A 25,032-nucleotide genomic window follows, 5' to 3' on the forward strand; every position below is an offset into this window, starting at 1 on the left:
GTGTCCAGGAAATTGATAAAGTTACACAGTCCCGTAGACATGCTGGGCAGCACTGGAGACACACAGCTGGGTAAATGTTCATATACTACCATGTTATTAAATCCAAAACTGCTCCCCCTCTCATCCTATAAAAAAAAAAAAAAAAGTTCCAGAACTTCCTTTCTTTAGCATCACCCCTGGCCTCAACCTTGGAACAACTTTGCAAACGTAGGCTGTGTAAGCAAAAATATACAATCATCATTGTGTTTATTTTAAGGCCCAGGATTTGGCATTTATGCAGTTGTACATCTTCTTCTTCCCACGATGTCCCTTTGGCTCCATCGCAGCCATGGTGACCATTCTTACTGGGATGTGGCATCCGCTAATTTCAAGCATGCCATCGGCCTTTCCTGTGAACTCGTAGTGGAGCACATCCAAAATTTCATCCACTCAGGTATGTCATTACGCCATCACCTCTACTGACAGTCATTGGTGGACAGCTTCTAGGAAGGGTGATTTCATTGCTTTTTGGTCACTCAAGCATAAAATAAGAGGAGGAGGGTTGAGAATTTGTTGCTTTCCTTTTTAATAGTGTTTAAAGGGGTTGTAATTATGGAAAAATGTAACTTGTAAGGGAACTATGGAGGTTATTTGTATTACTTAGTCCATCCTCCTACTCACAGCAGGGCTATCTTCAAAATTAAATCATCACAGTCTGTATTATGCTTTCCAAAAGAGGATGGCAAGACTTTGATCTTTAAGAACTAATATTCCAGAAACAGGAGCTAACATAATTTCTCTAGTACCACTTAAATCCAGATATTTTGTATTGTTAACATCAAAAGGGCTGTTCTTATTTCAGTTTGATGCGATGCATGTTTCAAATTGAACTCTACAGCTATTGGCATAAAAATAATTGTTTCTGCAATGTCTCTGAATGGCAGTAAGTCTAGCAAGTCTGTCTTTAATTATAATGAAAAGCAATGATGTTAAATAAAACCAGTCCATATCTTTTCCTTACAGATATTGGTTATGAAAATATGATCAATGCTATGCTAAAAGATCTTTTCAAGTTACTGGTAGCCTGTGTAGCAGAGCCAACAGAAATCATTTCCAGAGTTGGCTGCTCATGTATCAGGTAACAATCTATTAACTCTGTAAAATATTCAAAAAACATGTCTTTATTATCTCTGAAGATGACTCTGAAGTCATGCTCTGACTGAGTAAGTTGGCTAGCATCCCAAAAGAAGTCTACAATATATCTATCTCTTTTTATTTGAACAACGAATTTTAGACTTACCAACCTTTTTCGCTGTTTTCTCTCTTCTTCAGAACCTGCAATTTTGGGCATTGCTATGTGTAACATTCCCATGAAAAGCACTTGTACAGTATTTATCTGTAGTTGGTCAATAATTGGTCCTTAGGAAACATAATCCAGGAGCTTTCTTTTGGAATTCACAGGTCTTTGGATGTAGTTAATCCCTTTCACAGTCTCCAGGTTACTGCAATCATAGTCAAAATAAGCATTCCATTATGGTTCTTGTCCTGGAGAGATGGCTGCTTAAAGAGGAAAATCAAAGGAAAAAGTAGTTCAGAAGTACAGTGTAATTACAAAAATAGGTCAGGACAACTGGTAATTCTTAATCATTATCTAGCTGCTGAGTGGGCCTTTTCTTTAGTTTTCAACCTGCTCCCATTACAGGAGAGAATTGTCTAGTTCTTTCTTACAGTAATGTTTTCCTGTGTCCCATACTCATAGGTATGTATTAGTGACAGCAGGACCTGTTTTTACTGAGGAGATGTGGAGGCTTGCATGTTGTGCCTTGCAGGATGCATTCTCTGCCACTCTGGAGCCAGTGAAGGTAAACTGCCTTTTTGCTGTCAGTCAAAACTAATTATAGACACTAACTTTTGACAGGTTGCTTTTTTTTTTTTTTTTTTTTTCTCCCCCATAAAAGTTATTTGGGTACTGAGCCAGGAACAGAGGCTTAAAGATTATGTTGTTGCTTTTGTTATCTTTTGATTCACTCAGATGAAAGGTGTTGGATCAACAATGGAGACTGAAATCAGTTTTTCTAAATATGGTACATACAACAGTAGTCACTAACAGTGCAGACTTATTTTAAATTGCCCTGCCAATATGAAATCAGAAGAGTTACTTACTTTTTGATCCAGTTCTTCTTCTGGGTTGTCTGAAACTAGACAGAAGACAAAGTTGCTTACTTGATGCTGTTGCTGCATGCCCCATATAGATTATTTCCCAATTCACTGTCTTGTAACAAAAAAATCCTGTTAAGTCATCACAGGCCAGACTACATAAGAAGTTGTAATGCATTTGCATCAAATACACTGAATGCTAAACAGCAGGTGATCGGCTGATGGTATCGGGAGAGATCACCACGAATCTTGTATTACCACGAACAGGCTGGACAACTCTACAGTCACTGACTTAATTTAACGCACAGTGAAAGTCTGATGTTGTGTCTCTCTATAGAACCTATTGGGCTATTTCCACAGTGGTTCTGAAAGCTTTAGTGGAGATGCCTGTGAAGTGAAGGTGGCAGCCCCTTCCCTCTCACCGAGTGCTGAAGCTGAATACTGGAGAATCAGAGCCATGGCACAACAGGTAGAGACTGACATTTCAGGGAAAGTCAGAGAATCTTTTAAACTTGGGGCTTTTCCCTGGAGCACATTTTTACCGCAACCTTCCTCACAAACCCTATGGGCAAATTGAAAAATACTTCCTCGTCACTAGATTAACACTTATTTATCTAACAGTAGTAGTGAGAAAAAGAAATAAGAGCTAGGAAAATATATAAATAAATAAAACTGTTACCCTATAAGCAGAAATGAGGAATGCTTGGGTGGGGGAAAATACCTAAATCAGGACTATGAGCCTATTGTACAACATAGCTCTAAAATAGGCAATCCTAGCATACAGCTTTGGAAGTGTTTCTGATAGAGAAATAGTAGCATCACTGTGAATTCTCATCTAAAATGTCATACACATTTCTGGCTATTCTGTAAGAGTGATAGATTCAAAGGGCAAAAAATAAATTAGAACAGAGACTGTGATGTGATGCTAGACAAACTAGGTTTGTTCAACCAATCAAAGCAGAGTTTGCAGAGGAGTATATAGTTGGGTTTTATATCTATAAATACATGGGTTAAGTATAAATGCATAGATTTTTCATTCTGAGAAAGTGGTTATAGAAAATAAGTTCCTTGAAATACAGCAGACTGAACTTAATGACCTACAGGGTGCCTTAAAACTGTCAATACTATATGACAGTTTCAGTGGGAGAAAGCAGATGGATTAAAGAGCCAACAGATGTTTGATGTCGATTTCTGACTTGATTAATCATACCCTGATGCTGCTTGAAAATCTGAGATGTCTCAGATTTGTGATCACAAACAATGTGACAGTGGTAGGCTTTCAATGGAAAAAGTGTTTTAAAATAAAAGTTTTAAAGAGGCAAAACTCATAAAAAAGGGAACGTAGGATTTAAACTTCTGTAGTAGACTCCCTTCAGTGGCACTGCCTGAGTCCTTCTGAGTGGGAATTTGACACAGCTACTGAGCTGTGAAACAAAGACACAGCAACTGAGAGCAGTTTCCCCACTTCCCTCCCAAATAAGTACAAGCAAGGTGTCTGTTGTCTGATTGTGGGTGAAAGTGATCCTTCCATCAACCAACCTTTCTAGGTAGAACAGATGAACTATGTAGACAGGTCCTTGTCTCTACTATATGTTACGCTTCCAGGTAGTAGCACACAGCACAAAGCTTGTTTTGGCTTTTAGTTCATACCTTTTACAAGTTCAGCAAAAAAGATATGTGTCATTTTCCATGTGCTCTGCTGGGTGTCTGGAGGCAGCCCATGGCTTTGAGGCTGTTTATCAAAGCAGCATGCTCCAGGGAAGGTTTGCTGTGGATACCTTGCAGTCCTTTAATCTCTATAAATAAGTTGTCACACCAGATCTGTCACAATCCAGGAAATCCTACTGTCAGGCTCTTGAAGGACCCAGTGCAAGTGCTAAACTGATTGTTTTCTATCACTTGTCGTTTTCCAGGTCTTCATGTTGGAGACTCAGTGCTCCCCGAAGACCCCCAGCAACAAGGAAGGGTTTGAACATGCCCAGTCGTGTGTGCTCATTATTGATCTGCCACCAGATAAAAAACCAAATGGGCATACCCAGAGAAGGTAAAGCAGCTTCTCAGCTAGATAAAAATATTGTCATTAATATTGTATTAATAAATATTGTATTAAAAGCTAGATAAAAATATTGTCAGATATGAACAGGGCCTTAGCAAGCTATGCCTCTCTACAGGTCTCATCAAAAACAAGAAATACACTGATGAAATATGTACACTTACTTATTTTTTTGACACAGGAGACAACTGTTTGCTGCTACATGTTCTTTAAATGTTCACATCATCATTCACTAGGGCAGGCATGTGCAAGAGCTGTTACAGTTACAGACAGGCCTGTGGCAGTTTCTGTAACGTGACCTTTAGAAAACTAGATGAGGAAAATGCTCTTAATAGGTAGTAAGAGTTGGTAGGTTGCAAATACCTGAAGAATACATATATATAAGGTCACACAAACCCTTCAAGTAAAGGAAACGTAGATGAAATAAGGAAAAGAATTCTTATGGGAAATATTGGAAAAACCTTTCTCATACTGAGATATTTAAAAAAAAAAAAAAAAGTAGAGTAAAAATACTCTTTTGAAGAAAATTTTGGAAGTGTTGTTATGTTTGTAATAATACTTAGCAGATGAAATAACGTCTGCTTCACTGATAGTCTTTAATTCACTATTGTCAGATTAAGGAGGTGGAGAAAATCTAATGGGCAAACTGGACTAGTATAAATTAATGAGGTCACACCCAAAGCTGCAAAACTGTCAACATATTGATCTAGGGAACTTTTTTTTGCTTGGCACTTTTTTCATTTTTTAAGGAAATCCTCCTGTATGTTACCACCCCAGAGACCCATGGGTTTGCATGATGCTTAGTCTTATCCTGCAAAAGAACATTTCTCTTTGCTTGCACTTGGTTGTTTGAACAACCACTATAACATCAATAGGGCTCGGAATTAGCATTCTGCATTCAGGGTTTGTGTTTGTATTGCAAGGTATGTAATATATGGCATATAACTGTCCTATACTAGATACACTAGTGTAAGTGGTATGGCCCTTACGCTAGCTACCACTTAAGGCATCCTCATTCAGAACTAAGCTATTGAATGTAACAAGGAGACAGAATGTGATGGACAGGAGGAAAGACCGTGCAAGACGTTTCCATTCTTATGCAGGTGCACACAAGTTTCCCCCAAGAGCAGGTGCTCTGTTGCCTTAATTAATGTCACAGGACAGGGCCCTGCACAGAGATGAAGAAAGGTTGAGATTACAGTCTAACCCCTTCCTTCTTGGTGGGAAAATACCTTTTTTATCCTAAATGTTTGCAGATCCTCCTTCTTGTAACAACAAATGCAAAGCAAAAGACTGGAATACTCCCTTCACAGCACATAATGCTATGTAGTCTAACAGTGCATTTGTAAAGGCAGCATGTTTGTCTTTAAACAAAGAAATGAAGCTTGCAATTAATACAAACTCTGAATGCTTTCACACTGCTCTTTGTCTAAACAACTGCAAAAAGTGTATTCCCTGACAGGGAAATGTTACCCCAGCAGTGTTCATTTTTCACCTAAATGGGGCTAAAAAGTTGACTGTGCCACTAGTTTTCATATTACTTGCTACAGCAGTGCAGTAATATGCCAGTCTTGCATGCTAGTAACTGTGGCCTTTCAAAAGTTTTACTTTAACCTTAGTGGAGTTTCTCTTCTCCCTTTTTGCTTTTGTTTCCTTAATGCTGCATCGTTTCACAGGAAACTGGGGTAAGGGAGCTTTTCTTCTTCCTAAAAAGTAATAATATATTCCAGTTCCAAACTTCGGGCAGAATAAGAAAATACTGTCCTTATCCAGCTTTGGCATCACGTGTTTTCACCACCAGCTCTGTACTAGTTTCTTTCAGAATTAAGCAGTACTTTAAACTGGCCATGTAAATTGGGCTTTATGGCTATTGCAAATAAAGCAGATCTCCTTCATTCTGATCCTGCATTTGGAACAGGATTAGCCTCCCGAAAAGAAGCACTCATTTAACTTTATATGGGCTCTTAAGAGCTTTTCTGAGTAAGGCTTCCAAGAGTTTTTACAGCATAAAACTACTTCCCTATAAAGAGCTCCAATGTATGTATTAATCATCAAGAGTTTTCCACTGTCAGATAATAAGACTATTAAATTTTACTGATGTATCAGCACTGACAGCTATAGTCATGGTAAGTGAGCTGACATAGGTCAGAAATAACAGTGCTTCTAGGGTTAGCTAATCTAACTTTCTACAGGGTCAAGTGTATGCAAATCCCTTAAAACTCTTAGGACTGTCTTTCTTTCTTTTTAAATCAGGACCATTTGTTTGGTTTTATGAATCAATCAACAAATCAATTAATATAAGGCAAAATTTTGCGAGTTAAAGCAGCTGTTCTTCTGTTTGGTTGTGTTTTTTAAGTCAACATTACATTCTCTAAGTTGACTTTTTGATACAATTTCCCCAAAAAAAAAGCAATCCAGAAAAGAATTCAAACATTTTGTTTTGGTACTTTGAAAACACTTTTGAAAGTTGTTTAATGAAAGTAGAATAATTTTGCACCAAAATTTTATAGGCCAACAACTGAACATCTCATGTTGCATGAAGATTTACTTTGACTTAGACCTAAAACTTCAGTATTGCAAGCAAACTGAAAAACCTTTTCCTCACCTGGTAGCAGTGCTACTTAAAATGTGATCTGCTATAGTTCCCTAAATCAAAATAATTATTGCTACGTTTATGAGAGTATCATCTGTATTTGAAACAGATGTAACCTGATAAAAAAGACTTCTATTAAAATTATTTCAGAGAAGTTTCACAGTTTATAATTTTTAATCTGTGAGATACCAATGTCATGCTTTAACAACAGTCCTATCCGCCTTTTCTTCCTAACTTCCTCTGCCTCTCAATATTATTTACTAATGAATTACCTAAAAACTTTGTCTGGCAGAGTTTGCTGTTCATAGGTTCCCTGTGCAAATCAAAAATCAGTGAGATAAAGAACTCAAACATCTCCCTAACAGGAGAGAATCACCCAGTATTACATGTGAGAATCAGGGCTAGGGATAGACATTTTCATGGTAGTACCTCCGTATTCAGGCTGAAGTCTTAAAGAGTAAACATTCAGCAGGACTTGGGCTTCTTTGCATGTTCCATTGCACTGCTGGTGGTTTTACACATTTTTCGTATTGGTTGGTTGGCTCTTTGTGTTTTATTTTTAAGAGGTACTCCTGGCATTACTAGAAATGGAAGCCAAGCGGTAAAGCAGCTTAGGGCTCATTTTGTCGTGGCAAAGTTAAAATTTGCTGAGATGCCAATGGAGGAGTATTAGCAGTGATTCAACTTAACTGACATTCAGCAACAACAACAATAGAAGATATATTTAGGGTCCAGTGGCAGAGATGCTGCATAATATGTTAACAAATTCCTCAATTATAGTAGTTTGAAATGCTCAGAGTACCTGCACCTGCCGTGAAATCAAAACACAGAGTATTTAATCTGTCTCAAGAAAAGGAAAAAATATATATAACAGAGCTTTGTTTTAATACTGCCTCTGCACTAAGTTCCAGTAGAGTGCTTGCTGTGAATGGTTATTTTTCTTAACACCTACAAGTGCCTTCCCTTCTAGGAAAGTGTCTGAAAGAATAGCTGAGACCATTCTAGAACACTTCACATTCCTCCACTTTTTTTGTAACAAGGCTCTGAAAATTTAAGCCTTCATTTGCATCCTTCATGTTGGATTCTAACTATTAAGTACTCCTGTATTATTAGTAAAAGCATAAGATACAATTATATATTTTTTCCTTCCCATGCTTGGTTTACCAAGTATTCCTTTCAGGACGATAGTGGTGAGCTTGCTGTCCCACCAAGTACTGCTCCAGAATTTATATGACATCTTACTGGAAGAATTTGTCAAAGGTCCTTCTAACTTGGAGGAGAAAATGACAATACAAGTACCAGAAAACAAGTTGGCGGGTTTTCTCAGGTACATCTCCATGCAAAACTTGGCTGTCATCTTTGACTTATTGCTGGACTCCTACAGAACAGCCAGAGAGTTTGACACCAGACCTGGGTTGAAGTGTTTGCTGAAAAAAGTGTCAGGCATTAGCGGAGCTGCCAACTTGTACCGCCAGTCAGCCATGAGCTTCAACATCTACTTCCATGCTTTAATTTGTGCTATCCTGACAAACCAGGAGAACATCACCGCAGAGCAAGTGAAGAAGATCCTCTTTGAAGATGACGAGAGAAGCACAGACTCATCGCAGCAGTGCTCTTCAGAAGATGAAGACATTTTTGAAGAAACTGCCCAGGTCAGCCCGCCCCGGGGGAAGGAGAAGAGGCAGTGGAGGGCTCGGATACCATCTCTGAGCGTCCAGCCCGTCAGCAACGCAGACTGGGGGTGGCTAATCAAGCGGCTTCACAAGCTCTGCATGGAGCTGTGCAACAACTACATCCAGATGCATCTAGACCTGGAGAACAACGTAGAGGAGCCTCCAGTGTTCAAAGGCGACCCTTTCTTTATTTTACCATCCTTTCACTCAGAAACCTCCACCCCGTCAACTGGAGGGCAGTCTGGGAAGGACACACCATCAGAAGATGACCGGAGTCAAATAAGGGACCAGCTGGGAGACAGCCTGACACCCCGAAGTGGAGAAATGCTGCTGCTGCCCCCGCCCCTGAGTCCTAAACCAGAGAAAAAAGAGCAAACAAGGAGAAAAGAGTGGTGGGAGAGTGCGGGCAACAAGATCTACACCATAGCCGCTGACAAAACCATCTCCAAGTTCATGACAGAATACAAGAAAAGAAAGCAGCAACAGGCCATGACATCCTTCACCAAAGAGGTCAAAGTGGAAAAGAAAGGGGAGCTCCTGGGCTCCAGAGGGCAGGACTCGCCAATACTCCAGCGGCCACAACATCTTATAGACCAAGGTCAAATGAGGCATTCGTTCAGTGCTGGCCCAGAGGTCCTGAGACAAGAGAAGAGACCACGCTCAGGATCCACAGTCAGCTCCCTGAATATATCTGTTAGGGATGCCGAGGCCCAGATCCAGGTAGGACACCTGTAGAATGCTCATACTAATAGCAATAATTTTAAAGATACCTATAAATATTTTTTCTGTTGCTTTTATTACAGTGATTATAATTTCTACGTTAAATGTCTTCCTCACCTAAAGAAGTCATCATGATGAGGGCTGATTATTTCAGAGTCTCACACTGACAAAAAGCTAATTCTGTCCCATCAAAAGAAGATCAGTCTTCAGGGCAAGTGTTATCAGGCATATACTAGCACAGCTTTCAAGAATGCTTTTGTAACTGGAGCCAGAGCTGTTCTTCCCTGAGAGCTATCAACCCATGGTCTCCTCATTGCTTACTGCTATGGGCTTCATGCCACTTACAGGCTTTTGAAAATGTGAGGGTACTTGCTGCAATGCTTTTCTATTTAAGAAGATTTTTGTTAATTCTGGAGCAGAAATGCTGGGCTCTGTTGCTAAAAAGGAACTTGCTACTTGCATGTCCAAGTAAGCAAATCAGGGGAAGTGTCAAATTTAGAAATCTTTGTTCACCATGGGATGAAATAATAGCTGATTGAGGGTGAGCGTGATACCTGCAATACAAAGTCGAACAGTGCCTTACAGTGCTGAATTATGCATACACCGTGAACGTTAAATTAATACGCTGGCATTACTCAGCCCTCTTCATGAGGCTGCACCCACAAGATCCCTTTCTTTCTGCCTCAACAGATGGACCCCTCTCCACAGAAAGGTCTTCTAAAGAGTCTTTTGTATCCACTTTGCTCGTAGGCGTGGACCAACATGGTGCTGACCGTTCTCAACCAGATTCAGGCCCTGCCAGACCAGACGTTCACGGCCCTGCAACCAGCGGTGTTCCCCTGCATCAGCCAGCTCACCTGCCACGTGACGGACATCCGCGTCCGCCAGGCGGTGCGGGAATGGCTGGGACGAGTGGGCCGTGTCTACGACATCATCGTGTAAACCCGCTTGGCTCTGTTGCGAAGGGGAGAAGACATCCAAGGTATACAGCAAAGACGTATTAGGGGTTCATTCATTGCCTATTCGTTGGTGATAAATTGAGAAACAATGAGCTTGTCGATGTGTATCCTCTATCCACTTGAGACTGTGTGTCCCTCACTCACTAGCAAAGGAGGCGAAGCTTGAATGTGTCCAGGGGGCTCTGGAACGGCCCCAGAGCCCAGAAGCTGCCAGTAAATCAGGCTGGCACCTAAAGGCATAACACATTTCAGTAGCCTTCATTTTCATTGAAATTTGCAACAGTGGGAGCCACATCAAACTCAGGTGAACTTCCACACTTGCAATTAGCTGTGAATGAAACTGTCATCTAGGTATCACACCAGGCAAGTAAGCCTACATAACTAAAACTAAATAAATAAAAGGCAGGAAAAAGGTGAGGGCTGCAGGACAAGTAAAACAGTGGCACTTGTTTGAAGTAACTTCCCTTCTGAAATTAGCAAGAGATAAGAAAGCCAAATAAAGATTACTGTAATAACTATGTGTCCTGATCACTAGAGAAAGTTGAAGATAATTTTGGTCTGAGAAGAGCCTTTGCAGTCTGGCCACATTCAGGGTAGCTAGTGAGTGACAATTCGTGTATCCCAGGTCTAAAACTGGTGAACCAAGCACAGGCTATTCATCCTTTCATTGGCCTTGTGGAGTATTGCTCAAAAAAAAAAATGCACAGTCCGGCTGTCCTCTAACACCACCACCCTGGCTACTTCAGCTGATCATTTTTTGACATGCAACTAGTTCCCCCCAGGGGCGCCAGGGAAGTTTGCTTTGCTGTTTCCTGTGATGCTACGGGGGAAGACACCGCGAGCAAAGCTACAGCCAGGCCCTATGACAGTCCCCAACACTCAGCAGAATAAAGCAATCCAGTTCAAGCACCACTGCAGCTAAGCTGGCTTGTATTTCTACTGGAGCTCTATGGAGCTATGTGTAGAGCTGCTGTAGCCAGGAGGACCCTTACCACCTCCATCAAACTTAGCCTATCACTCCACATTGAGCTTAATCAAGATGGAAAATAGTCTGAAAAGAAGGTAACTAACTTCCCTGTTTCTCAGCTGTTACTGTAAACAGAAGGGGACAGAGCCTCATGTAGGTACAACCCCACTGTGCAGCGCTTCTAAGGACTACTGTGGTTTACCAACATGGTTACTGGGGAGAAAGGGAAGGATTGACTTTGTATTGTACATGGTGCTCTTCACACTAGACACAGTGAAGGGTTACTTTGCCACCCAAATTATGTCACAGCCCCTGGGACATTCCATCTCCTAGTCCCATGCTACATAATTTGATCAAACTTTTAAATAATTTCTTGAAACTAAATTGAATTTAATCTTGGGTGACCCCTTAATGATGTTATCCCAAGGCTTTTTAAAACGTGCACACCAACTAAATATACAGCTTCAGTCCTTGCTACAAAGCATCCTCAAAAACATCATCTCTGTCAGGCCTGGATTTTGCACATCTAACTGGTTTTTAGCATCTTGAACCAGAAAAAAAAAAAAAAGAAAAAAGGGTTGGTCCAAGAGGATCTACTGACCAGCCATCACCCAAGCTGATGTGTTACTAAGAGTCTGCCACCACCATCCTGCCTTTGCCCTCCATCACCCACTCCCTGTCCGTCACCTGCTAGACTCCTGCAGGGCATACTTGGTCCTACAGCGTTCTGCAGTGTCAGTCACACTGTTTCCCTCTCTTTCAAAATTTCCTTTTGTTAAATTGTTTCAGGAACATTAAAAAAAATCCTTAAAAACAACTCTTTCTCACCACCTACATTGTCAATTGATAAAGGCATTAAATTATTTATTTACAAAGCCAGTTTTCACAACAGATCAAGTCCTTCCCTTGGGGCCAGGTGAAATTAGGCCTTGTTATATAGGAGTGGTGACAATGTTTGATTTCTGTTGCCATGTCTTTCTTACACATCGTTAGGTAAAGTAAAAGGGTGGTTATATTTTTGTTAATCTTTTTATAGGGCATCTATATATAACTGCTTTTAAAACAGTACATTAATTAGCAGCAACCAAAATCAGAATAAACTTTATGCAAGACCCCTAACTGCTATTTTTCATTATATCTGCATTTAAGGGATTCAGCTTTTCACTGTGCTTACCTAAAACAAGCAAATCCCTGAAACACATTAGAGAAGTGTAATTGGTAGCAGTACCAATAGAATCACTCAGGAGTCCAGAAGCAATCCCAGTATCTAGGAAGCACTGTGGTTATGTTATCTGTAAATCAGAAAGAAAAGCTCTAGGAATGAAAGTACCTGCCCCACCCAGGCCTACAAACACAGCATAGCCTGGTGTTATGTGATTAGCCAGCTGCTTGACTCAAAATATTGCTGTTGCCCTATTTCAAACTTCTCCTTCCACGTTACGCACTAAGTGCCCATTGTCACCCTCAGTGCCTCTGTTCATTCACACCCCTCCCGTAGGCAGCCCTAAGAGGATGTAACTGAGTAACTCCAGAAATGGGATGAGGATGAAGGAACCTTTGTAGTAGCAGGCTTTAAATGAGCAAAGTCTAGCAGATGCCACTCCTCCTTTTCCTTCTTTCTTTGTGAAATGGAAAGCAGGTGAGCACAACTCCTTGCCACTTCAGGAACCATTAATCTTATGCATAGAAAAAAAGAGCACGGCATTGGTTTATCAGTTTTTTGCTGTTGTTGTTGCTAGTTTAGCCACAGAAAGCAGCAAGCCCCGAAGAAGTAAAATGCTAAGTGTGTAAAGTCACCATTTCACAGGCCTGTGCACTCTTGTTTCATGCATACTTAGGGCTGCTTGTGAGCTTTTAGCCCAAAGAAGGTGCCTGTGCAGCACAGGCTCAGGAGAAAAGTACTGGCAGCAACCCCTCACGAGCTTCAGAAGGGGACTCCCTAATTCTGCCCTCACCAGGCATGACCAGCTGCACCACCTTACAGCCACTTCTCTGCTTTCCACTGCTGAGTGGGGAGGCACCTCAGGCAGTTGCACAAAGTAGCCCTTGTCTCCACATGTCAGTCTTTCTTGGGTAACTCATTCAAATTCTTACCAAATTTCTTCATCTCAAATTCATATCACCTAACGCACAGGGTAACAGCAGCATATTACCAGCTTCACAGTTGAATTGTAACATTTATTTTCGGGGAAAACAAAAACAACCAACCCACCTGCAGTCTGTACATCCTCTGTTCTGGTTAACGACCACGTTCTTATCTCGCACCTTCTTTTTTGACACAGGCTTCTGTAGGAGCTGTTTTTTGATTTTCATCTAACTAACTGGCAAGTTAGCTATTTTTAAAACTCTGTAGCCAGTGATTTTTGTTTAGGTGACCTGCTTTCCAAAGGGACATGGTGGTTTGCAGCCCTGCTTGGGTACCCGAGCCGCACGCTTGCTCCGCTGCCTTGGCTCAGTTCACGCCATCCCCGCAGGCCTCTGCGGCAGGGAGAGGCAGCGTTGTCTTCTAGAGGATGTTTCAGGCAGCCACTGACAGAGAAAGCTGCCATTAGCCAGAAACCAACACCTCTGCTCACAAGGAATAACTTCACCATGCCAATATTTAAAGCTGGAAGAAGTGGCACACCCATCAATCAGGAGTTACTTGCACAGTACAGGAGCAGGGCCCGACCCAGCTGCAGGCCTCGAGCACATGGTCACGTCACTCTGCAGTGCCATTACATGCAGACACACCACAGGAGAGGTGTGCTTGTGCCTGTGCTCCAGGCACTGTGAGCACTCTGCATGTTAGCAGAGGGATAGCTACATTGCCAGGATGTTCATCGTGCACTCTGGCAATGCTTGCATCAGGTCAGCAGTGACATCTGGCATCAGCAGTTAGCGCAGTCCTTCTGGTAACTTCCCTACTCCTCCCTAAGCACTCAGCAGCCGCAGAATTGGCAACACCATCTCCTGGTTGACATGTTTTCATGTCTTCGGATGTTAAGATACAAATTTAATACTCTGCTAGGAATGGACACTTTAGAGTAATTTACTTAATTCAATGTCAAAAAAGAATTACTAGAGAAAGATTTACATAGACCTGGGCAAAACTTTCCTTGTAAAACTCCGAACGCTGGCAACACAGCTTTTGTCTCATCACAGCTACACAATACACGTCCTCTGGAGTATAGCTGGCTCCTGGCAAGGCCAAGCAGAGTTTACACCCGTAACTTGATCTAGTAAGGTACTTTGCCTTTAATTTGAGCTTCAAGTTCTGTTTAATTTTAGAGTAAAATTCACTGACAAGTCTTCATCTGCCACAGAGGTTAACTGCCACCTATTAATATCTTGTGTTACCCTACGTAATCTCCATTTGCTGTTGATATAGTAGTATATCAACCCTGGTATCTCCACTGTGGAGCTCAGAGCAGGACCAGTATGAAACTTGAGTGGCCAACAAGCTAACAAGTAGAGAGGTTCAGCTCTGCCTGCTGCCCGCACTTGCTATCTGTTGCTGCAACTTAAGCCCATGCTCAAAATGCCTAAGCTGTTGAAATCAGGGGAAATCCTTCAGTCCCTGCATTCAAGTTCACAAGTTCTCAGGAAAGGGAAAGTCTTATATAGTTCTGATGTCACTTTTCTCTGCTGTGGTCCTCTATACCCTTCTGCTTGAAAATCCACAAGGGCCAGCACGTCATACTCCTCTGCATCCCAGTGCCCCCCAGTAGAACTTTCACTTTTGCACAGATCCAGTTTTAACGTGTAAGAAGCTGACCACAGTGAGCCAAAGTAATTTATTTCTACCTAGCTCTTGTGTACAAGCTTATTCAGAAACTAAGCATGCCGTGTAGTTGTTTTCACCTTTAGCAAACCATTCTAGAGATGCTATTACTCAGTGATAAGCTGTTTCTAATTTAAAAAGAAAAAAAGAAGAACCTCCTTTCTTCCCTTGTCTTTATTTTTGTGGGGGTATGATAAGATTATGCTTAAGCAAACTGTTTTATCATTCTCATTATGATCATTTCTGGGAAGATCTGTGTGTAGTGCTAATCATGGCACATGAAATGAGATAGGTTTTTTTTTTTTTTTTTTTTCCAATTTTTGATCATTCCACAATTCTTTGAAAAAATTAAATGATACCATCAATTATACATACCTTATCATCCTTTTTTAATATAAAAGGACCAAGTTACCATAGCTCAGAAGCACAAATATTGGATTTTATGCAATGTAGATAACATCTGGCAGCTATTGACTGACCCCTCTTCTCTGAACCCCGCTATTTTGAGTAGATCTTCTATAGGGATACAACCTGATGGTCCATCAGCAGCCCTCACCAGCAACGCACCTGGCTCTCCAGGAAGTTGTACGGCTGCAAGGAAGAAGCATTACCTCCTCTGTATTGTTTCCACTAATTCCCCTCAATATACACTTTATACGTGATATTGACTGTATGATTTCATTTCATACTAAACAAACAGCTTTGGACAAACACAGCAGGCTGGCTATTTAAAAGGAAAATTAAAAAAGCACCTAGCATGAGCATGCATCATTCTTTTCAGTTAACACTCAGAGGTCCAAGAACTAAAAGCAGAGGGAAGAGAAAATGTCCTAATTCTGACTGTGGATATCAGTGGAGCTACACTGTATGATCCTGGATTAATGCAATAATGAGCTTGCCTGTGGGACCAGATCTCTCAAATCCTCTTTATTTTTGGCAAATTCATGGGCTGAGGTTTGCAGGGTCTCCCCTGCCACATTGTTTCAGGGAACTGGGTTTATGGAGGGCATTTTTTTGTTAAGAAACATAGCATTCTGTTTCAATTCTTTTACCCCAATATCGCACTTTAAAAAGTAGTTATGTATTTCCACAAATTTCATCCCAATACCATGAAGTACTAGGGCCCTATTTCCTGTTCACACATTGGTTTGTCTGGGCTGCAGTGAAATACTGAGCTTCCCCATGAAGCCAGTTGAAATGAGAGAGCGCAGAGCTAGCAGAGAAGCCCAGGTACAGAGGTTCAGCAAGGGACAAATATCACCTCCACAACTGGGCTGTGGCTCCTGAGGCCCCAGCTCTGCGGAGGAAAGCACCAAAGGGAGATACCAAAGGGAAAGGGTAGACCCCTGCGGTACCTGAGCCCCAGACTGCACAGTTTGCTGGAGCAGGTGGGAGCTAGAGATTTGAAAGTATGCAATGACAGGAGCGAGCACCTTCTTTCAGTTCCCCCCTCCCCATCCACCTCCTTTTTATCATTCGTTATGATACTGCAGATGCACTTCCATGGGCCCTTTGACCAGAACTGAAAACTGAACGAAAGCCAAAGGGAGTGGACACTCCATTTTGCCAAAGACCTAATCCTTCCTATTCCAAAATGAAAAACAAATTTTATTTCTGTGATGATGGCTGCCATACGAAGCAGTTTACTACAAAACATTATTCCCAGGACTTCATCTCTATAGCTGTATATTCAGGAGGAGCCACTAACATTTGAGAGAGACCGTAAATCGCCTTGTCAAGAGTTCTTACATTGGGTTTGCCTTCTACAGAGCTCATACCTAGCTGCAGTCCCCCCGTTTCATTCATGTTTCCTCCCTCTGCCTTTCTGCTCTGACTCAGAGAAACTCCCCGTGCCCGCCGCGTCCCTTCGTGCTGCTAGCTTTGTTTGGTTCCTTGGCGTCCATTGTTCCGGCAGTCGCTGTAAGCTGGCTTGCAACCTGTATTTTGTGTATATTTTGTTCAGACTGAATCCTGAAGTGGAAATATTTTAAAAGAAAAATTATGAACTATTTATGTTGCTTGTGTTGTAGAATAAAGAAGCAAATGCAAAATGCATCTGGCTCTTGTTTTGGCTAAAGGTAGTTATTTCACGGTTACTGGCTACGTACAAGGTAACAGAACTGGGCAGGCTGCTGTTGTTTCTCTCTCCTCAGTGGGAGCTGAGATCTAAGCACTGCAAGGAGTAAGCCCTACACCACCTCCAGCCGGAGTTTGGGCTGGGAAGGGGCGGGGAGGGGTGGGAAGAAGGATCCAGCTGCTGAGACAGCTGAAGGAGCAAGCGGACACAATGCAGAATTTCACAGAACAAGCCAAGAATTTTTCCCCTCATTAAATCCAGCAAAGTATTTTTGACTTTAATTTCATTGGAGCTAGCAGTTTTGAGAAAACACCATGGCAGCAAAGACATCAATTTCGGTTAAAACCAGTGTCCTAATTGCACCAGTCATACTAGTGTCCCTAAAAAGCTGTAGGGACTGAACTCTAGAAAAGCAGTTCCAAATCAAAGCACACCACCTCACTGCCACCGAAATCCAGGCACTGCCTTGTCCCCTGCCATGCCCCCAGCATCAGAGCCATGCTCTGCAAACACCACAAGCAGCGGGCACGGAGATCCTCAGCATGCAAGTTCACAGCAAAATCGCATTGGGTTTCCAAGCCAGGCACTCCCTAGTTGTATTTCCCTGCCACAATGAGTTTATTTGGCACGGCCAGGTTTCTGCTGTTATTCCTTCTGGCTAACTAAATTAAAGCTAGTAGGAGCTTCTCTGCCCACACAAACATCTCACCTCTGTTCTTCCGAACGGGTATTTTCTTCAACTATTCCCACCATAATATTACTCCCTGCAATGTTTTAAGCACCGAAGCACCACGAGGTCTGGCCATCAATATCTGTTACACAACAGCCTCATCAGCAGGAAGGTTAAAAGAAATGTATTAGAGCGGATTACAAAGCAACTAAATGAGGTTGCAACGCTTTAATAATCTTATGGCATTTCTGGCAAAACGGGAGTTTGTTAAATCCCAACATTCTGATCTAATTCAATTCCAGGAAGCTGCCTTCTGCTGCTTTACATGTCTCATTCAGATCCCATTAGAAAGACTTTCTTTTCCTCCTCAACAGCATTCATGAATGTAAAACAGCAACCGGGTTAAATACAGAAAATTCTACTCCACTATTTCACCAACTCTTCATGTGAACAAGGTCTGTCTGTCTTCTCACTCGACAGTGGGGTCAGGTTAGCCTGGCTTCTGCTGCCACTGCGGGGAGAGGAAAAGGTCTACACAGGATGGAAATGGTGAAGTTTCTTTGTAGTTACACATAGGACACTTGTACTTCTCCCATTTGTTGGCTTTAATTAAAAACACTTGTAAAGAAAACAGCTGTTACCAAATATATATAAAATACACGCAAAAGAAAGAAGGGATGAAAACAAAGTGAGCAAGTCAAAAGTTTGTCCTTGACTTCAAAAGGCCCCTGAGCATCTATGTTGTGTCCTCTGGCCTCTTGCTTATCCCATGGCAGTAGACATGTGGGATAATCTGGCCAGAGGGGGAAAGAAACAACAACAACAACAACCCACTGTACAGACAGTTTATGGGAAGCATAAACAGCAAGGCAAACTAAACACTAAAACTTCTGTTGTCCTGACCTACCTGGAGGGAAATTCAAAGTTTCCCAAATTGTTTAAAAATCTGATACTTTAAATCACAGTATTTTTCAAAGAATATTATCTTACACTGATGTGGGGACAAAGGGGAAGCTGAATTTCAACCTAAGAGAAAATACTGGAGACACTTTGAGCAGCTGCAGCACATCCAGCGGGATAGCAGGAACGGGACAAAAGAGAAGGGAAACACTTGGCTAATGCCCTATAGGGTCATATAGGACACCGCTAGCACACTCGTGCACTCAGAACTATGGCAATAATGGGAACTGATTTTCAGTAACCTTGCTGGGAGCATGTTCTCTCCAAGATAGGTATTCACATTTTACAGGTGAAGAAACCTTTCTACTGGCCCACTGAGTATGCCTATGATAGAAGTAGAAATAAAAGGTGGTTTGGGTTCTGCCGGCTGAGTCACACGAAACACAGGGTGATCTCCAGTGTCTGTGCTTCTGGCAAAGAAGCTAGCATCAGGATAAACCTCTTAACATCTAATGTCACTGTAAACAAACACAAGTTGAACTCTTTATCCATATGCCCAATACAACGTCCTAGAACAGCGCACTCGGCACCCAGCTTTCAAAATCCAACAGCATCCTGAACAAATCAAAGCCAGGCTGCACGTGCAATCTTCAGAAATCCAAGGCACTAAATGTGTTTTTATTGTTTCGGCTTGGGTCATTTAAAAAAAAGAAAAAAAAAAAAAAAGGAGCTCTGTACCCATGAAGCAGGAACAATACTTCTGGTTTGGCAGCTCTAGGGAGACACACTGAAGCTCTTTATTTGCTGTGGTTAGTGTGACCACCTCTGTCTCTCATCATCCTCGTTTCCCACCACAGTCAAAAAAAAATGACTTAAGATTAAAATAATTTAAAATATTTATCCTACATAGCGTTTTTTAATGATTTTTACTACATTTTCAAATGTTACCTTACATTCCTGGCCATTTTTTTTTTGTACTTCAGAGCAGTCTCCTTTGTGCCAGAGACTCTGGGGAGACCAACAGATGAAATACAAGTGGATAAGATGCTGTACTAAAATCTGTCCCTGTAAGTAAGCCCAAGAGGTCAGAACAGACAAACTGTCAGACTTGGGAAATGAGAATGTCAAACATAATGAGAAAGTAAAAAATGGTTTTGTAGTGCAGTAACTTGTGTAAGGAGAGTAAGGTGACAAGGCTCTTGGCTCTTACCTGCAAAAACAATTAATTTTCTCTTGAGAAAACACAAGAATTAGTTCCCGGATAGAATTGCAATGGTCACGCCATAAGAGCAAGGGGAAGGTTTGTGTGCCCTGATAAAAATACTCTGTTACAGTCCCAGCTGTAGCGATGTTCATCGGAGCAGATCTTACTTCTCCCTTGTATACAATATCTTTTCTTTTGAAAGGATGCTAAATAATTGAAGGTCTCAGGCTCTTGTGACCAGCCTCCAAGCCCAAGAGAATAAAGATTATTAGATTATTATTTTGCAAAGCCAACCATGGGGAAAAGAAGAAGGAGAAGAAAAGCAGAAGTTAAAATCTAGTTTGCTGATGTTTTTTTCTTACAAGCTTCCAATCAAACTTCCTTTAGCATTTCAGGGGGACGAGAGCAGATGGAAAAGAATACTCCATTATCCACAATGGTAGCCACACTGAGTAAGTATACCTCAGCACCTTACACAGCCCAAATATTTCTCATCTACAATTATTCCCCTCCAATCACCCAGACAATATGTTTATTTTGTGATCTCCTTTTTCCATTGCCAAACCCAGCTATGACACTTGTTTTAAGAAGTCACAATTAAAGCCCTTGTCTTCGCACCCATGGTTTCCTCTCCAGGGCATTGCATGGTGCCTTACCTTTTTAATATCAAGGGCCTTTTGCTTTCAGTCTTCTCCACTAGCACCTCTGGCAACCCTCGTCTCCCAGCCTGAGGACACCATGGCAGTGCCTTTTCCCTGGTGTCCCAAGTGCTCTTGTCCTCATGGCCTTGCACAGCTTGATTCTGGAGCATTTTTTTATCCCTTATGTCAGAAAACATCTGCCCTTCCTGTTCTTATCATCCCTTTTCCCTCTCTGCCTCATCACATCTTAGTTCTCAATCTACAGCTCTATAGTGAGATCCTTTCAACACTCCCCTCACAGTTTTTCATTGATAACTCTAGCACCTGCTAGGGCAATGGCTGTTTGCCTTCCCAATACAAATTACCCAGTAACACACATGCAGAAAGCCTTGTAATTGGCCAACCAGCATGCACAGGTGCACCACATCATACCTGATGCAGTCGACGCTGACAGCATCATAAGCAAAAGCAACCATCAGGGAGCTCGAGCAGCTCCTGAACCAAGTGGACACCTCCCTGGGACTCCCTCACTTCTCCCTGCTGCCTGGTGGAATAATTTTTCTCTCTTTTTTCCCGCCCCCCCCCCCCCTCCTTTTGTGCCTCTTCAGGTAGCATTGAGGTCAATGTATGCCATCAGCCCTGCTTGTAAAGCTGTGTGCACTTAAGGCTATCCCACCTGCCTTTGTGCAACAAGGGTCGCATCCTTGAATTGAGGTTTGACTTGACTTTACTGAGAAGTTGAACCATTAACAAGCGCACTTGAGAAAATAAAGCTTTTGCAATGTCTCAGGACTTTTAAGATTTTCTGCATGTATTTCATTTCAATAGCAAACTTTATCCTACAGGTTGCAGTGGGCTGTGCACCTCCTCCATATGCTCTAAGTAGGAATCTCCAGATTCAGAACAGATTCAGCTTCAGGACACGAACTCCAAATTGAAACAGTGCATGTGCTATTTGAAACAAAACGTGTGTTATTTCAAGCAAAGTCCTGCTCCAGTTCACCTAAATTAAAACAGCACAAAATTGCCAAAAACCTTTCAGCTGATGCTCTGTTAAATAATGCACACTCCAATTCAGACAGTTTCACATGCATGCAGAAGTCAGCAGATTGGAGCAATTTCCTCCCTCTCCCCCAAGGAGGGCCTTTCCTTGACAGCTGAGCATAGAGCTGAACAAGTATCTCCAGTACAGTCCCATACAGGTGCAAACTGCAGCTGCAGGAAAGCTGCCTCACCAGGCATAAAAGGGGGTTAAGGGAAAGCAGGTAAGCACTGCCTAACTTTCTACAGATCTTGAATGCCTCCCGCTACCATGTCCTTGGTCAGGTTTATCATGCAGCTCATCCTCATGTGTGTATGTGCAACTGCAACCCACTCAGCTCGACAAGCTCAGGTACTACATCAGCTGTTTCAGGTTATATTGAGAGTTTTCAGCTCACACATTCTTACTGTTATCACTAAATATGCTTTGGGAGAGGAATGTATTTCAACAGCTGCATTTCTCAAGCTCTGAGAAGTTTTGAGCGTTTCAACAACAGCAAATGTAGTCATACAGACTCGTTGTTAATGACAGCAAAGATACCAAGGCTTCTCTGATCCTGCAAGGGAGGATGTTAATGCATACAGTTGTTCTGCTCTAGAGATGCTCCTGACCTTAAAGCTATAACAAAGGAGTAATAAGTCACTAATATCTATTTTTTCCAATCTGGAGAAGAACTGAGTGGGTTTTAGTAGTCAGAAGAGCTGACAGGGGTTCCCTTCTCAAACAGTGCTTCTGGCCATAATGGCTCCCTACATTAGGAAGAACCCTGTTCCTTTGGCATGGAAATTTGATAAATTTTTAGCAGCAAATTATGTTAACCAGACCTGGCTATGAAAATACAATCATGCTTTTGTACAAGACATACCATGCTAGCAACAAATACCGACATGGAGACTGCTGTATTTAGACACAATGTCAAGGGATTTGATGCAGGAATGCACAATAGTCTATCAGAAAGTTAAAAAGTTTTGCACAAAAATTTGTAAAATGGATTAAAATTCAGTCACGGTAGGCAAATATCATATCATTATTGACTGCAATTGTTTGGGATGAATTGGTTTAGTAAGATCATAGAATAGCCAGAATTACATACTGTTTTGTCACACTGTCATTAGCAAACCTGAATATAACTAATTATAATTAATATAAAGAACTAACTAAATTCCTGCATGGTACAGAAGGATGCTGCAACCACATACAAGGAGAAAAATCCAAATGCACTAAGAGGTTATTGAAATAGCAGTGAAAAAAAAAGTGGGGTTCAATCTGGATGAATCATACATCTAATAAAAACAAAAAACAAGCAAGCAAAACAAACAGTTACCTACCAATCAAGAAACAAGTACTTAAATATACTCATGAAAGACAGTTAGAACTCCTGGATCATGGAAAAAAATGCAAAACAGGATGATTAACTTTTAATCAGCACCCCAAGAATATTCAGGAGAAAAGAGAAGTCTCCCTTTTATTTATTTATTTTTTTTTCCTGCAATTATGATAGTAAAAGAGATGTCAGGATGCTATGGGCATTTTGGTATTTATCTTTCAAACATGCTGCAAGAGAAGTTGAAATCTGGGTAATCTAAGTTTTCTAGTTTGTTTGTTTGTTTGTTTGTTTTTGTTTTTGTTTTTGTTTTTGTTTTTTCACTATAATACATGATTTCATCAGTTCCTAACACGCTGAATAAACACAGTCAAAAAACTTACAGATTGCTTACAAGGTCTATAGGATTTCCAAGGAGAGCAGTGGTAATTCTGAATCACACAAAAGTAGCTTAAATCCAGCACTCAGCAGCAAGGCTAGGAAACTTATGATAAAATAGTGGAAGTGTTATTATACAAATTAAGTATCATTTTTCTATTCCTGTACTTCATGCATACTTACATATCTTAATTTATTATTCATTGCAGCTACTTTTTGGCTATCTATCTCCATGCTAGGAGGTTCAGTTTCGATTATTGATGAAAATAAACAGATTTTTTTGCAACTTAGGCTGACTGAAAGCTGTTAGATACCTTGGAAAAGCAGTAGCTGCACAAGTAGTGGGTGGCAGCTGGAAAGGCTCAGTCCCTCCCAGAAAAGCAGAATCGGTCAAGAATGGCCTTTCTTCAGGACCAAAGGCAAAGCCTCTGACAAGCTGCGGCACAGACACCATGACACAAGGCCACACGATCACCAGGAGGCCACACAGTCACCAGGATAAGTTAGCCTATGTAAGTGTTCAGGTACATGGAGCTACATGCAGCTTGGACACCAGTGGAAACTGAACTGCTTTGGATATGTTTGGAGTATAATCCTTATGCCCGATAAATACATTCTGAGTTGCACTTTACTAAAACAAACACAACTAAAAATCCATTCCACTGAACAGGAGCGTGCAAGAACTTAAGCTCTGACAGGTTAAAATGACATAGAGAGCTCGTTATCTGCCCCTTCATGCAGAACTGATAACAAAATTTGGACCAACTTTGATAGCAAAGAGTCAGAGCCAAAGATGGTAACAAAACTTTCACCAACATTATCACAAGGAGGAGAGGCACTTGACAACATCAGTACGATAGAATAAATAGGCATATCTCAGGCTGAAAATATGAAAGATGCAACAGCATTTAATCCTTCGTTCCCCAAAAAAACTCACAACCCAATCTCCCTTTCTCTAAAGCATGATGGGGACTGAAATCAGTTCCCAAACATGTAAGTCACACACGTGCACACACACACTCATACAAACAGTTCAGGAGAGTGAGGAAAACCATGTCACACTGCTCAAGGTTAAACCTCATGGCTCCTGACAACATTCACCCTTTCCAGCCTTTGCCACTCCTGGAGGAGCGAAACATCCTCCAGATGCTCGCTCACAGGAGGTCACTGCACACTCAGGCCCAAAGAAAGGTTCAGGATTTTGCTTGCTAGATTTGCTCTGATGGGCTCAATCATCCAGACAGTGCCTGCGTTACAGCTCTCTGTAGACTCAGCACCCTACCACGCAAGGGGAAGTCATGGCACCTCAGCTGCTACTGATCCCCTTGTGTATCCACCTTTCTGTACCAGGCACTGGATTCTGCCTGAGACCAAAGGCTGCCACATACTGCTGTATTGTGCTCTTATATAGCCTGTTGCCTGGTGCCCCAGCACCCTGAAAGATTTACAAAGTATGGACAACATGGCCAAGAGGTTACACAACGTGACATGGGCTCAAGCAAAAATAAAGGCACACTGGCAGGCTTAAATAGGAGAAAACAAGAATTCAGGTTAAGGATGACCAGCTGTGAAGGAAGGGGCTCAAATCTGACAGAAACTAATGGTAAACATTTAAAAATAAAGAACAAAAAATACAAAAGCTGCACGCCATGGAGCCCCAGGCCACAGCCTGCAGCAGTCCTGGCTGCTTCAGCCCAGGGGCAGCCGCAGCCCTGCCCTGGGGCCCTGCCACTGCTCTGCTCTCAGCTGCCAGCCCCCAGCCTTGGATCAGCGCTCAGCAAAACCTCCTGCTGCTGCTTCTGTGCCAAGGCAGGCAGCACCAAGCTCCCAGGCTAGGAAGCATTTTGTAACCAGTTCCTCCTGACTCTGTTTTTGTAGGCCACAAGTGTGCTCAGCCTGTCAACACACGCTGCTCTCTAGGATACTGGTTTT

General features: G+C 41.8%; 1 protein-coding gene across 1 annotated transcript in view; it reads left to right on the forward strand.

Moving 5' to 3' along the window:
* The window catches only part of ARFGEF3 (ARFGEF family member 3), a gene marked incomplete at both ends in the record, with an annotated part of 82,549 nt that extends 72,432 nt beyond the window's left edge, over positions 1-10,117 (forward strand). Inside the window, 7 exons of the mRNA XM_084283733.1 lie at positions 257-433; positions 1,003-1,117; positions 1,739-1,841; positions 2,474-2,605; positions 4,050-4,180; positions 7,951-9,175; positions 9,926-10,117. Coding sequence (XP_084139859.1) covers positions 257-433; positions 1,003-1,117; positions 1,739-1,841; positions 2,474-2,605; positions 4,050-4,180; positions 7,951-9,175; positions 9,926-10,117 — 2,075 coding nt within the window. The remainder of the gene's footprint in view (positions 1-256; positions 434-1,002; positions 1,118-1,738; positions 1,842-2,473; positions 2,606-4,049; positions 4,181-7,950; positions 9,176-9,925) is intronic.
* Positions 10,118-25,032: the final 14,915 nt, after the last annotated feature.

The sequence above is a fragment of the Netta rufina genome (genome assembly GCF_964035555.1).
Source record: "Netta rufina genome assembly, chromosome: 3".
Lineage (NCBI taxonomy): Eukaryota > Metazoa > Chordata > Aves > Anseriformes > Anatidae > Netta > Netta rufina.